The sequence below is a fragment of the Electrona antarctica genome (genome assembly GCF_951216825.1).
Source record: "Electrona antarctica genome assembly, chromosome: 22".
NCBI classification, from domain to species: Eukaryota; Metazoa; Chordata; class Actinopteri; order Myctophiformes; family Myctophidae; genus Electrona; species Electrona antarctica.
This window is the reverse complement of record NC_136805.1, coordinates 3,990,625-4,002,670: the sequence shown is the minus strand read 5'-3', so window position 1 is coordinate 4,002,670 and position 12,046 is coordinate 3,990,625. Positions and strand designations below refer to the sequence as shown.

Here is a 12,046-nt window from a genome sequence, read left to right as displayed (position 1 = left end):
CTATTTTTTCCATCACTTTCGAGATGGAACTAAGAATAGAAATAGGGCGGTAGTTGCCGGGGTCTAATTTACTCCCTTTCTTGTGCAAGGGGGTTACTTTGGCCAGTTTGAAATCTTGGGGGACCTGTCCCTGTTTGATGGAGAGGTTTACTATGTGGGTGATGATTGGAGCTATAGAGATGGCTGAGTCTCTGAGAAATTTGGAGGGAATGTTGTCATGGCCTGTGGCCTTGTGGGGTTGGAGGGCACTCAGTTTCTTAATTACCTCATCAGTTGTTACCATAACTAGTTTAAAATCGTCTTTACAAACACCTAGGTTTTTGTAGAAGGTTGTAATGTGCTCTACACCAAAGAGCCCAGAGTGGGAGGGCAGTTTGTTAACCAGAGTTGTTGATATGTTTGTAAAGAAGATATTCAAGTAGTTGGCCACATCAAGGTTGTCAGTGATGAGAGTGTTGTCAGATTTGATGTTTATGTTCGAAAATCTGGTTTTTAGTTTCTGACCATAGCTTAGTTGATTGTTTAGTAGCTTCCAGAGCTCATGAGGATTGTTTTTGTTTTCCTGAGCTTTATCATTAATGAAGTTACTTTTAGCTGATTTGGTCATGGCAGTTACACTGTTTCGTAGTTTGATTCGTTGTGTATTTAGGTTGTTCAAACGAGCTTGGCGAACACTGTCGAAGCGCTTGGCTAGCTTTGACTTGCATTTTAGAACTTCAGAGCATTTTTTGTCTCTGGCTTTCATTGCAGCCAGTATGTCCGAATTCATCCATGGTTCCGAGCGGGTTTTGCCCCTGGTGGTTCTCAAAGGAGCCATGTTGTTCAGTACTGATGTAAATTTGGTTTTGAAGCCAAGCCAAGCTTCTTCGACATGTGTGCTTTTAAGCTCATCGGACCAATCCAGACTCTCCAATACTTGGTTAAAGACCTCACTAGAGTAGGTTTTGAGGTCCCTTGATATGACTGTTTTGTGGCAGCCGGTCTTAAGTTTTTGTATTTTGCGGGTACAGAATATCATAAAATGATCACTAAGCCCACATACAATAACCCCTTTCTTGGAGATTCTGGATTTGTCCGAGGACAGAATGAGATCAATGACAGTTTGAGTAGAATCACACACTCTAGTGGGTTGGGTAATTAGCTGACTGACACTATGTAGATCACAGAACTTACTGAATGACTTAAACACAGGTGCTTCCTTTCGTTGCATGTCTGTATTGTAGTCGCCAATCAGGATTTTCTCTACACATTCCTCCTCAGCTAAGCATCCCTCAAGTATATCATAGAACCCATGTTGGTCAGGCGGTCTGTAGACGGTGCCCACTAATACTGATTTAGCTTTTTTGAAAATTAATTCAACCCACACAGTTTCAATTTCATCATGCTGTAAGTCAGTACGAGTAACATATTCAGTGTCTTTGTGAATATACATACACACGCCACCACCATGCCTGTTTCTGTCGTTTCTGATCAAAGAATAGTTCTCTATTTCAACTTCTGGGTCTTTGGTTGACTCATCAAGTTTGGTTTCAGAGAAGCTAATGATGTTCGCCTTACCGCATTGAAACATATGCCTGATTTCAGCCATTTTGGGTCCAAGGCTGTTGACATTCAGGTGAAAGATATGAAGTCCGTTGGCTCTGACTATGGTGCTTATCTCCTCCATGGCAAAGTAGGGGAGCGGAGGGCCATTGTTGATGTCTGTAGAAGCCGCGGGTTGCCATGGGGGGAGGGTGGGGGGTGCGTGGGGGTCGTCGTGGGGTGGCGGGAGTGGGGGATGGGGTCCCTCGTCCAGGTTTGTTGAGGGCTCTGGAGGGGCCGATTGAGCCATGGTGTCGACCGGAGAAACAGCAGAAATAGCAGGTAAAGTATCACGGTGTCCGTCTCCAGCCTCGTTGTCCCCCTTGGTTGGATGTGGAGACTCTTCACGCCTGTAGATGGTGGTGTTGTCCGTGTCTTTTGCCTCGACTGCCGCCGATGTAAGATCTGCGTTGGGTCCCCAAGACGGCTCCGTGCCCGTACCTTGAGTTGGTTGTGTGGCCGTGACCGTCTCATGCGTTGTCCTTGCGATGGATCCCCAAGGCGGCTCCGTGCCCGTATCTTGAGTTGGCTGTGTGGCCGTGACCGTCTCATGCGTTTTCCTTGCGATGGATCCCCAAGGCGGCTCCGTGCCCGTATCTTGAGTTGGCTGTGTGGCCGCGACCGTCTCCTTTGTTGTCCTTGCGTCCGTGATCATCAGGCAAGTTTGTTTCTTCGCCTGAAGTCTAGTGATTACAGGACCAGGATTGGGTTGGATGTCTCCTGCCATTAACAAGAATATACAACAGAACAGGCGTCTGTCGATCTTGCCAAGTAGGGGTTTGTTTCTTTTGGCCGGATTGCAGGTTAACAGTGCGTGGATTCCAGCCGCGCCGTGTCCGAGATGTTTACCGGTCGATCCATTGTTGTTGTTGCCGAGGAGATAGAACGTGCTGTGTTCTTCGTTGTTTACGCTGGTGTTGTTCTCGTAATCAATTTTCCTCATATCCACGTGATGGTAGAACCAGGGTGAATTGGAGTAGAAATCCATAATCCACAGGAGTATGAAAAGAAAATGAGCGAGAAAATGCGCTTTTTTGTCAACATTCTGTGACTTGGCGCAGGAGCGAGACGAAACACGTCTGTCCATCTCAACGCGTGAAATCCTGATGAAGGCCTGATGAAGGTCTGATGAAGGCCTGATTAAGGCCTGATGAAGGCCTGATGAAGGCCTGATGAAGGCCTGATGAAGGCCTGATGAAGGTCTGATGAAGGCCTGATTAAGGCCTGATGAAGGCCTGATGAAGGCCTGATGAAGGTCTGATGAAGGTCTGATGAAGGTCTGATGAAGGCCTGATGAAGGCCTGATGAAGGCCTTCATGATGAAGGTCTGATGAAGGCCTGATGAAGGCCTGATGAAGGCCTGATGATTACTGTATTTGAAGACAGTGTGTTTGTTCTTTCGACATTTGAAAGGGTCACAACTAAAACTCCACGACACATGTATGCTTTGTCAGTTTCATGTGAAGAAGAATCCTCTCCTAAATAGAAGCTCACACATGAATGTATTTATTGCAAACTTGTTGGAGTTCTGCCCGAGCCCAGCGGGGCCTAACATGTTTGGTATTAGTCGGGCCAGGCCTTGGGCTCCATGTAAAAAAGTATTATATATATATAGGCCTATATATATATATATATATATATATATATAGAGAGAGAGAGAGAGAGAGAGAGAGAGAGAGAGAGAGAGAGAGAGAGAGAGAGAGAGATAGAGAGAGAGAGAGAGATATATATATAGGCCTATATATATATATATATATATAGAGAGAGAGAGAGAGAGAGAGAGAGAGAGAGAGAGAGAGAGAGAGAGAGAGCTGCATAATTGCACTGGATGGTTAAGGGATTACAGTGATTCTCTGTGGTACTAGTACCACTGGTGGTACTTGAGCACCCTCTGGTGGTACACAGAGGAGTCGCCCCAAAAAACGACATTTATAGCACTACATGTAGTTCTTCTGACCAAGCAATTGGTTGAAATAGGCTATCCAGCCGTGCTGAAATGAGAATGACGGCACACCTAGCCAACAACTACCTGCACTATATGGCAATAAAGCCATGCTGCAAAAGGTCTATAATGCCTACGAGGCTTTGTGAACCTCTGATGTCTTGCCCTGGTGTGAGTGGATGGTAGGAAGGTGGATATTTTGATGAATTGGTGTACATGGGTGCACCAACAAGGTGGACCCTCTTGTAAACAAGTGTAATGCTTTATTGGGTCGTCCACTGTTAACTGTTAAGACATTTTTCAATCAATTAATCAAAGTGCAGCTGGGGTTTTGAAATCAAATCACATAACGTTATTACAATAAATTCACAGAATCGTGGGCATACAAGGGACAAGCTGAATAGATAGTAGCCTTCAAGAGACAAGAAGGTGAGTAAAAAGAAACCAAGGTTTCAGCGGGCGACTGTCCATAGTTATCGGGACATAAGAGGGACAGGGAAGGACAGACATACAGATAGATATCTATAGGCACAGACAGATACAGAGATCTCTATATATGGGCACAAAAGGAACACAGACAGACAGGTGGGTAAAACTGGAGCTATAACAACGGGTATAGCGGGTTCTGCAGGGTGGGTGAATGCATTCCATTTTCCCTACAGTCTCATTCTCAGGCCTAGTTAAATTAACTATAAGAAAAAAGAAAAATCACAAAATGTTAATGGCACCATGTGAGATTAGCTGTGGACAGTCGGGGACAGACAGACAGACAGACAGTCACAAAGCCTCCAAACATTTGGGGGACATATGGACAAAATCAGGTGACATGGCGTAGAATTAGAAAACACCTCACAAAGATCAGTTTGTGCGTGGTTAGATGACAAATCTAACTACTAATAACAGAACATTGACATCATCAATATATTGCTCCATATTTGGGAAAAAAAAGCAGTTGGAGAGATTCGTGTTAATAATAAAAAAAATATTGTAATTAATTAATAAAGGTTAGTTTTGGTTTGCTGTGGTTCTCTTAATGAATTAATTACTGTTTGTTACAATTTGTTACAACTGTATACTGTCCTTGTGGGTTGCCCCCACAAGGACAGTTCCGTGATATTCTCCGTTGATATTCTCCGTTTTGGGGGTTAATAGGAGTCAATCTCAACATTTGTAACTTAACCCATTTTGACCTGAGATCAGATTCTACAAATGTCTTCTACATCCTGACAGTTTTCTGAAAAAGCTATGTTTCTATGTCAGCTGTTCTTCTATTTTTCAAAAATAGCAGACCTACAAGCTACGAGCTTGTAGATCTGCTATTTTTCAATAGCTACCCTTATTTGACCTCTCAGACCCCAACCAAGTCTACACTGTAAAATCCTCATTGTTAATTGAGAGTTAATTTAAAGCCCAAACCACACCAAAGGGGTCACCATGCACCTCCTTGGGTCCAGTCAACGCTAAAACCGTCTTGTAAATGTAAATGGTGCATTTATATAGAGCCTTTATCCAAGGCGCTTTACATATAGATTGTGCATCAATTCACGCATTCACACACACACACATTCATACACCGATGGTGGCGGAAACCATGCAAGGCACCAACCAGCACATCAGGAGCAATTCGGGGTTCAGTGTCTTGCTCAAGGACACTTCGACACTAACTCTGGGGGAGCCCGGGTTCGATCAGGCAACCTTGCGGTTGCCATCCAGCCACTCAACCCTTGAGCCACCGCCGCCCTTTTCTGTGGTTAGGGCTTTACTCCATTTGGTTCCTATATATCTATAGACTCATGCATGTAGCAGAGGACACCCTGGAGCCCCCTCAATGCCCCACGTAACGTTACTGGACTATATACCACGTGCATCCTGCGGTCAGACGGTTAGCGAGGCCTAACTGGGCAGTGACCGATCAGGTGCGCATAACCTTGTCATTGCGTCCATCCGTTTCCAGGTTGTCCGCATTGTCTCTCCCTCTCTTCCTCGTCCTGGAGGACACTTCTATCTTGCCCCCGAGCTGAAACGCGGCCTTCGCTTTGGGGTCTGCGAGCTTCTCGTCCTGCACCAGCAGGAGCTTCAGCTGCAGCTTGTCCTCCTCGCCGGCCGTCACGATCGGCCGTGCAAACTCCACAAAGTCGTCTATGAGGACGGGCCACGCCCCCTCCCCGTCGTAGTTGGACATGTCCTCTTTGATCTTGTGGGAGAACTCCAGGAGGAGGTTCCAGGTGTCCTTGGGAATCCTCCGCTTGTGATGCTCCGTCACAAAGCGTGTCCAGAGGTCCAGGAACCTGAAGCGACCGGTCAGAACCAGCCCCCAGTAATTCAAGGCCATGTCCGGGTCCAGGCCCTTCTGGCCTGGGGTCTGGGCGTAGTCAAAGGTGAACCGGTAGAAGTTCTTGAACTTCTCCGTCTCTTTCAGTTCCTGCTCCAGCTTGGGGAGCATGGCCTTCAGCTTGCCGGCGGTGTCGCAGCCCAGCTTGGTCATGCCGTCCAGGAACTCCTTCTTGCTGAACTCGCACTGCGTGGCGGCGCCGAACTTCCACGCCACCAGCAGGACGCCCAGGCTGACGGGGTTCAGGGCGAGGTCGCCGCAGAACCGCTCGATCCCGTCGCTGTCCATCCTGCTCTCGTCCTTGGGATCTTCCTTGGGATCTCTGTATCTGTTGTAGAGCTGCTCCAGCGTCTTGCGATTCACTTTGGATTTCATTGATTCTGTATGATAGAGGTCTATAGGTTCTGGAACTATAGACGGGGGTAACTTCTAGTTTTCAAGTCCGTTTGTTTCATACAGACACAAGTATACACCGACTTGCCTGCGTTTAGGATATGAAGTGTGAACCTTGTCCGTTTGCGATTATGACTTCAGCTTGTGAGCGCTATCGCCCCTCTGTCCTGAACTTTGATCAATTTTATACAAAAATAAGGTGAAAATTTGTGAAAGATGGTCAATAAAAACCCTTAAATAGACTTGTCTGACATCACAACACAAACTGCTGCCTATACCTGCTTAACGTTGATTTGTGCAGACCCCGCCCCCTCGCTGTTCGTCCCATTTAATAATATACATAAAATCACACCTGTGTGGCGTGAGGCGCTCTTATGGTAAATGGTGCATTTATATAGCGCCTTTATCCAAGGCGCTTTACATAGATTGTGCATTACATTCACCCATTCACACACACATTCACACACCGATGGCAGCGGAAACCATGCAAGGCACCAACCAGCACATCAGGAGCAATTAGGGGTTCAGTGTCTTGCTCAAGGACACTTCGACAGTAACTCTGGGGGAGCCTGGGTTCGAACTGGCAACCTTATGGTTCCCATCCAGGCACTCTACCCCTGAGCCACCGCCGCCCCCTAGTGGCCACTCTACCCCTGAGCCACCGCCGCCCCCTAGTGGCCACTCTACCCCTGAGCCACCGCCGCCCCCTAGTGGCCACTCTACCCCTGAGCCACCGCCGCCCCCTAGTGGCCACTCTACCCCTGAGCCACCGCCGCCCCCTAGTGGCCACTCTACCCCTGAGCCACCGCCGCCCCCTAGTGGCCACTCTACCCCTGAGCCACCGCCGCCCCCTAGTGGCCACTCTACCCCTGAGCCACCGCCGCCCCCTAGTGGCCACTCTACCCCTGAGCCACCGCCGCCCCCTAGTGGCCACTCTACCCCTGAGCCACCGCCGCCCCCTAGTGGCCACTCTACCCCTGAGCCACCGCCGCCCCCTAGTGGCCACTCTACCCCTGAGCCACCGCCGCCCCCTAGTGGCCACTCTACCCCTGAGCCACCGCCGCCCCTTATCATTGTACATCATCATACATTACCACATTCCGGCCGATCACTTTTTGGAGTCATCAGATCACATTTTATTCTCACTTTTTAAGCTCTCAGCCAATCAAGACATCGCTATGGGGTACACACAGACACACCGAGCTGGGTATAGGAGGGTCTAGCACCAATCAAACATCTTAAAGGACAACTTTAGTTTTCAACCAAGGTTCATGTTTAAAGGTATATTCAGTGATTTCACTTAATTCAAATATCACTTATTTTTTTTGGATAATCCTCCCTACTATAAAGTGTGCTGACCATATAAGGAGTTCCTCCCTGTCCCCAGTGAGCCCCTGGGGTCAAAAAACCCTAGTTTCGGTTTGGGCTTTGAGTGGCAAAGCCTTCATCCAATCAGGATGAGAGGGGCCTTCCTCCAATCATGATCGAGTGGGGCGGGCCTTGGTGCACGTGCTGTTGGTCTGTTGTACTTCCCCCACTGTAGAGCGTGTGCATGTACACATCTTGTTACCGGGGTGGACCGGGTTTTTTTCCAAATCACCCAAATCACTGAATGCTCCTTTAAGGTTGTTATTAGAGAAAGTAAAAGATGAGTGTTCATTTTTTTCCTTTTGCAGCTTTCTTTCGTTTTAGGGATTTTAGCTGTTTTTGACAGGGGGGCGGGGCCATTCGAGCATGGGGCTAAATATGTATTTATTTACAAAATGTTATTTATTTATTTACTATAGTCCTATACTAGAGCCCAAGAAATTATATCTGGCCACAAAAGATCACAGGATCTACTAAATGTGAAGGAGGCCTACCTGGGGGGAAGCCACACTGTGTGTCATAGGCTCAATGTGTCAGTTTGACACATTCAGTAGATCCCGTGATCTTTTGTGGCCAGATGTAATTTCTTGGGGTCTAGTAGGACTATAGTAAATAATAAAAAAATAAATCGCTATAAAATTTTGTAAAATATTTAGCCCCATGTTCGAATGGCCCCACCCCCTGTCACAAACAGCTAAAATCCCTAAAACGAAAGAAAGCAGCAAATGAAAACAAAATAATACTCATCTTTTACTTTGTCTAATAACAACCTAAAACATGAACCTTGGTTGAAAAAAACGAAAGTTGTCCTTTAAGTCTAACTCATGTTGATTAGGTGATGGTGATGTAAAACAAACGGTGACAAAACAAACATTAAATTATCTTTATTGGGGACAAGATGATGTCAATTTTCTCTTCATTGTCAATGGAGTTTTTAAAACAAACATTGAACTAAAAACAAACATTACACCTGTATATAGGAGGGGCCCTCAATAATTGTCTGTCTGTCTGTCTGTCTGTCTGTCTGTCTGTCTGTCTGTCTGTCTGTCTGTCTGTCTGTCTGTCTGTCTGTCTGTCTGTCTGTGTCTTTCTATCTATGCATGAATGTACAGAATACAAGTAAAATGTATTGTTGATGTTGTTAATTTGCTGTGATTTACTGTGATAGTTACAATTAGGAATTATGCATCATACTTTGCAGTAATTAATAATGTAAAGGCAGATTTTATATTTTGATTTGATAAATCAGCGTTAATGAATTATTGTACAGTATTACCTTCAATATCTGATCACACATCACAGGACAGGAGGAAGTCACTAATGTTGCTCTGGAGAGGGACGTCTGGAGCACTATGTTGCCCCCACGACCCGACTACGGATAATCGGTTGAAGATGGATGGATGGATGGATCACCCTGTATACTTGCTTGCATGAGAATGATAAACTATATGCTGTGTTAAACAGCATGATAAACTTTTAAAAGGGAACTAAGGGAAGTAGGGAACAACTTTTCTTTAGCTTCCCCATCTTTTGTATAATAACAAAGAAGTGTTGCAACAAAACTGCGCGTGCGCCCCTTTGCGTGAGTGCGTGCGTGCGTGCCCGTGCGTGCCCGTGCATGCCTGTGTGGAGTCTTTTATTGTGAAATGGTGACAGGAAGAGATTGTTGCTGGTGATAGTGCCAGGGTCAGGGTTGCCATGTCCGCTGATTATAAGCGACTTTAAATATTACATTTTAACATTTTAATTGTTATTTAAACCAGTGGGTTCTCAAATATTGTCACGTCATGGAAATGCTTTGTGCAAGGGGAGCTTGTTTTCATAGACCTGGTTACTTATATCTGTCTCACAAAAAAGACAGAATCTGGCAACACTAGTCAGTGTTGCATCGGGGATTCGGGGCAGACACACAAGAGGAGGAGGAGGAGGGTTTGTCGATCTGTTCTGTGAATCTGTGCTGTTTCAAAACAACCAGGGAACTCCTCCACACACACCTCTGCTGTCCGCCTAGCAGCGAGCCACCAGCCAGACACAAGGTAGGTAAACTGCTGTATGTAGTACTAGTAGTGACTGTTAGCCTTCTTGGATCAAACAGCCTTGGATCAAAGACTATGACATAGATGTAGCCTATTTTGAATCCGCGGATCGAGTCTTATGACTTTTACGGTACGATCGTGATCTATAGGCTACAAATGTCAGAATACATCTGTGGTATAGTCTTGACTGAGCCAAGGCTACTGTAGTGTAGTGACTGTAGTCTATATAACGGTTTATTGCGTTGTGCGTTTCACACAATGACATGAGTTGACTAGTCTGTGACACACATTTATAAAATGAAAAATTAAAGGGGTGGGGGGTGGGGTGGGGGGGAGCTGGCGCTCATGCTAAATCTAGAAAATTCCTGCGATTACTGTCGCTGCTCCTCATCTCATATTATGGGGGTTCCTTTTCCTTCTGACTCCCATGATAAAACCGTTATATGCTAGCCTACTCTCATACCCGTTATAATAAGTGTAGAGCAGGTCTGTCAATGCATGACAATCAGTTCAACTTAAATAATAATAGGTGCGTTTGTTTTTGTTACTGTGCCACGTTTTGTTTTAATTTCCACGACAATGCATGCGTGGCGATTAGAAGAAGAAAAATAATAGTCATAACTTGGAAGTTGAAGCTGTGTGCAAACCGGCGACAGTCCGTGTTATGGATGGTGGCTTGTTTTTTAAAGTGTAGAAAATTATGTTTTTTTGTTTTGTGTGTGATTAAGTGATGTTGCTGTTATTGTTATAATGTTGCCATAGCTCAGAGTCATCTCCTTTTATACAGGCAACGTTGTAGCGGAATGTTGTTTGATGTAAAGTGTTTAACTTTCCTAATCCTACCTACACTAAACTCACTGGAAACTATTCCAATACCTCTGCTATTTTTGATGGACGTTACACCGCAATTGGCGACCCGTCGAATCCGGTTACCCTAGATGTCTCTGGCTTTTTAGTTTTGCTTTTGTTTTAATGTATTTAACTATTATTATACATTTACTGTTGGAAACGTTACGTATGCTATATGACTAATGGGACTTCCTTAGCTAAACATTATGTTTCATGAGTTGAAGGGTATACGTTTATGATATTATGATGCTATATTGCATCAGCTCATTTTGTAAAAATCAGTGCTAGAACAACAAGGATGGTTCAAAAAGCTTTATAAAGTATTTACATTTTTCTTTTTTACTATTAGCTATTTTAACCCAAAATGTCAAAACATCAATGTTCTCCAGAATTCAACAACAGCAACAACAACCTGCAACAATCCTCCAGTTTTCTGAAATAAATATTTTCACGATTTTTCAAAAATAGCAGACCTACAAGCTCGTAGCGCGCCACTCGGTGGCGCGCTATGAGCTTGTAGATCTGCTATTTTTCAATAGCTAAATTATAACATAATGTTCAAAACACCAAAAGGGGTTCCCGCCCAAAATGGGTTTTAATCCTGTCGTATTTCTTTTTGAGACTTTTTGCACTGAAGAAATTAAGCCCTGCAATTTAAAACCCAATAACCCCAAAAAGAGTCACCGAATTCGTTAGGTCACCGATGCAGGCGTACCACCTGCCCCCAAAATGAAGCGGCTCCGTATGGGGGGGTGGAGGGGGGACGGGGGAGGGGTGAAGGACGTGGCAGTCTACTTGTTGTCTCTCCACCCTACCGGGTAAATCCTCAACCTTTTCGGAGACATTCCTGGTCGCATTGGGGGTTATGTCAGGACAGGCCTGGTTCAGCTGTTAAATTTGACATTCTCCCTTCTGCAGTTTGGGCTTTCTGGGTGCCAAGGAAACCAGAAGCTCATTGGCTAATGGCTGTGAAGTGAACGACAGCAGGATCAGTGTGTGAATGCCCACAGTGCCATTAAGGGTTTTAGTTATTATCCTCAGATAAAATAAGACCTCCTTATTTTTTTTTGCTTATCCCATTCTGGGCGTGAACCCCTTTTGGTGTTTGTAGCATTATGTTATACTTTAGCTATTGGAAAATAGCAGATCTACAAGCTCATAGCGCGGCACCGAGTGCCTGGACCGCTAGTCGCACTGGCCTAGCGGGCAAATTTGTCAAAATATCATAAACCAGGCCTGGACCTAGAAGTGGGGATATGTAGTCACTCCACTCCTGACATATTAACCACACAATCCATATTCCGTAGTTCTCCCCAAGTTCCCACACTGCAACGTTCTCGCTCCCCACACGCGCTATCCTTAAACGACCCGGGTGTGAAGTGCACTGCTGGGGACAGTGGGGAGTACGGAGAGAGCAGAGTCATATAGTAAGAGAGTGGCGACACGCTTTGATCTCGCCGCAAAGCGGGTGCCTATGGGCTATAGTTCCAAACATTGCGCCTATGGCTGGAACTATCCCATTGAGATAGAATGAGCACTTCCTCA

The 12,046-nt window shown here is 45.5% G+C and overlaps 2 protein-coding genes across 2 annotated transcripts in view; one reads left to right on the top strand and one right to left on the bottom strand.

The window, feature by feature from the left end:
* Positions 1–5,435: 5,435 nt before the first annotated feature.
* On the bottom strand, positions 5,436–11,925 carry LOC306914722 (DCN1-like protein 2; the record flags this gene model as incomplete). The annotated part of the gene is made up of 2 exons (XM_079491898.1): positions 5,436–6,265; positions 11,829–11,925. 2 exons carry the CDS (start codon positions 11,923–11,925, stop codon positions 5,436–5,438), a joined length of 927 nt encoding a protein of 308 aa, XP_079348024.1.
* The window catches only part of p4ha1a (prolyl 4-hydroxylase, alpha polypeptide I a), a 38,366-nt gene continuing 35,831 nt past the window's right edge, over positions 9,512–12,046 (top strand). The window contains exon 1 of the mRNA XM_079493523.1: positions 9,512–9,652. The gene's annotated coding sequence lies outside the window, so the exon portion shown is untranslated. The remainder of the gene's footprint in view (positions 9,653–12,046) is intronic.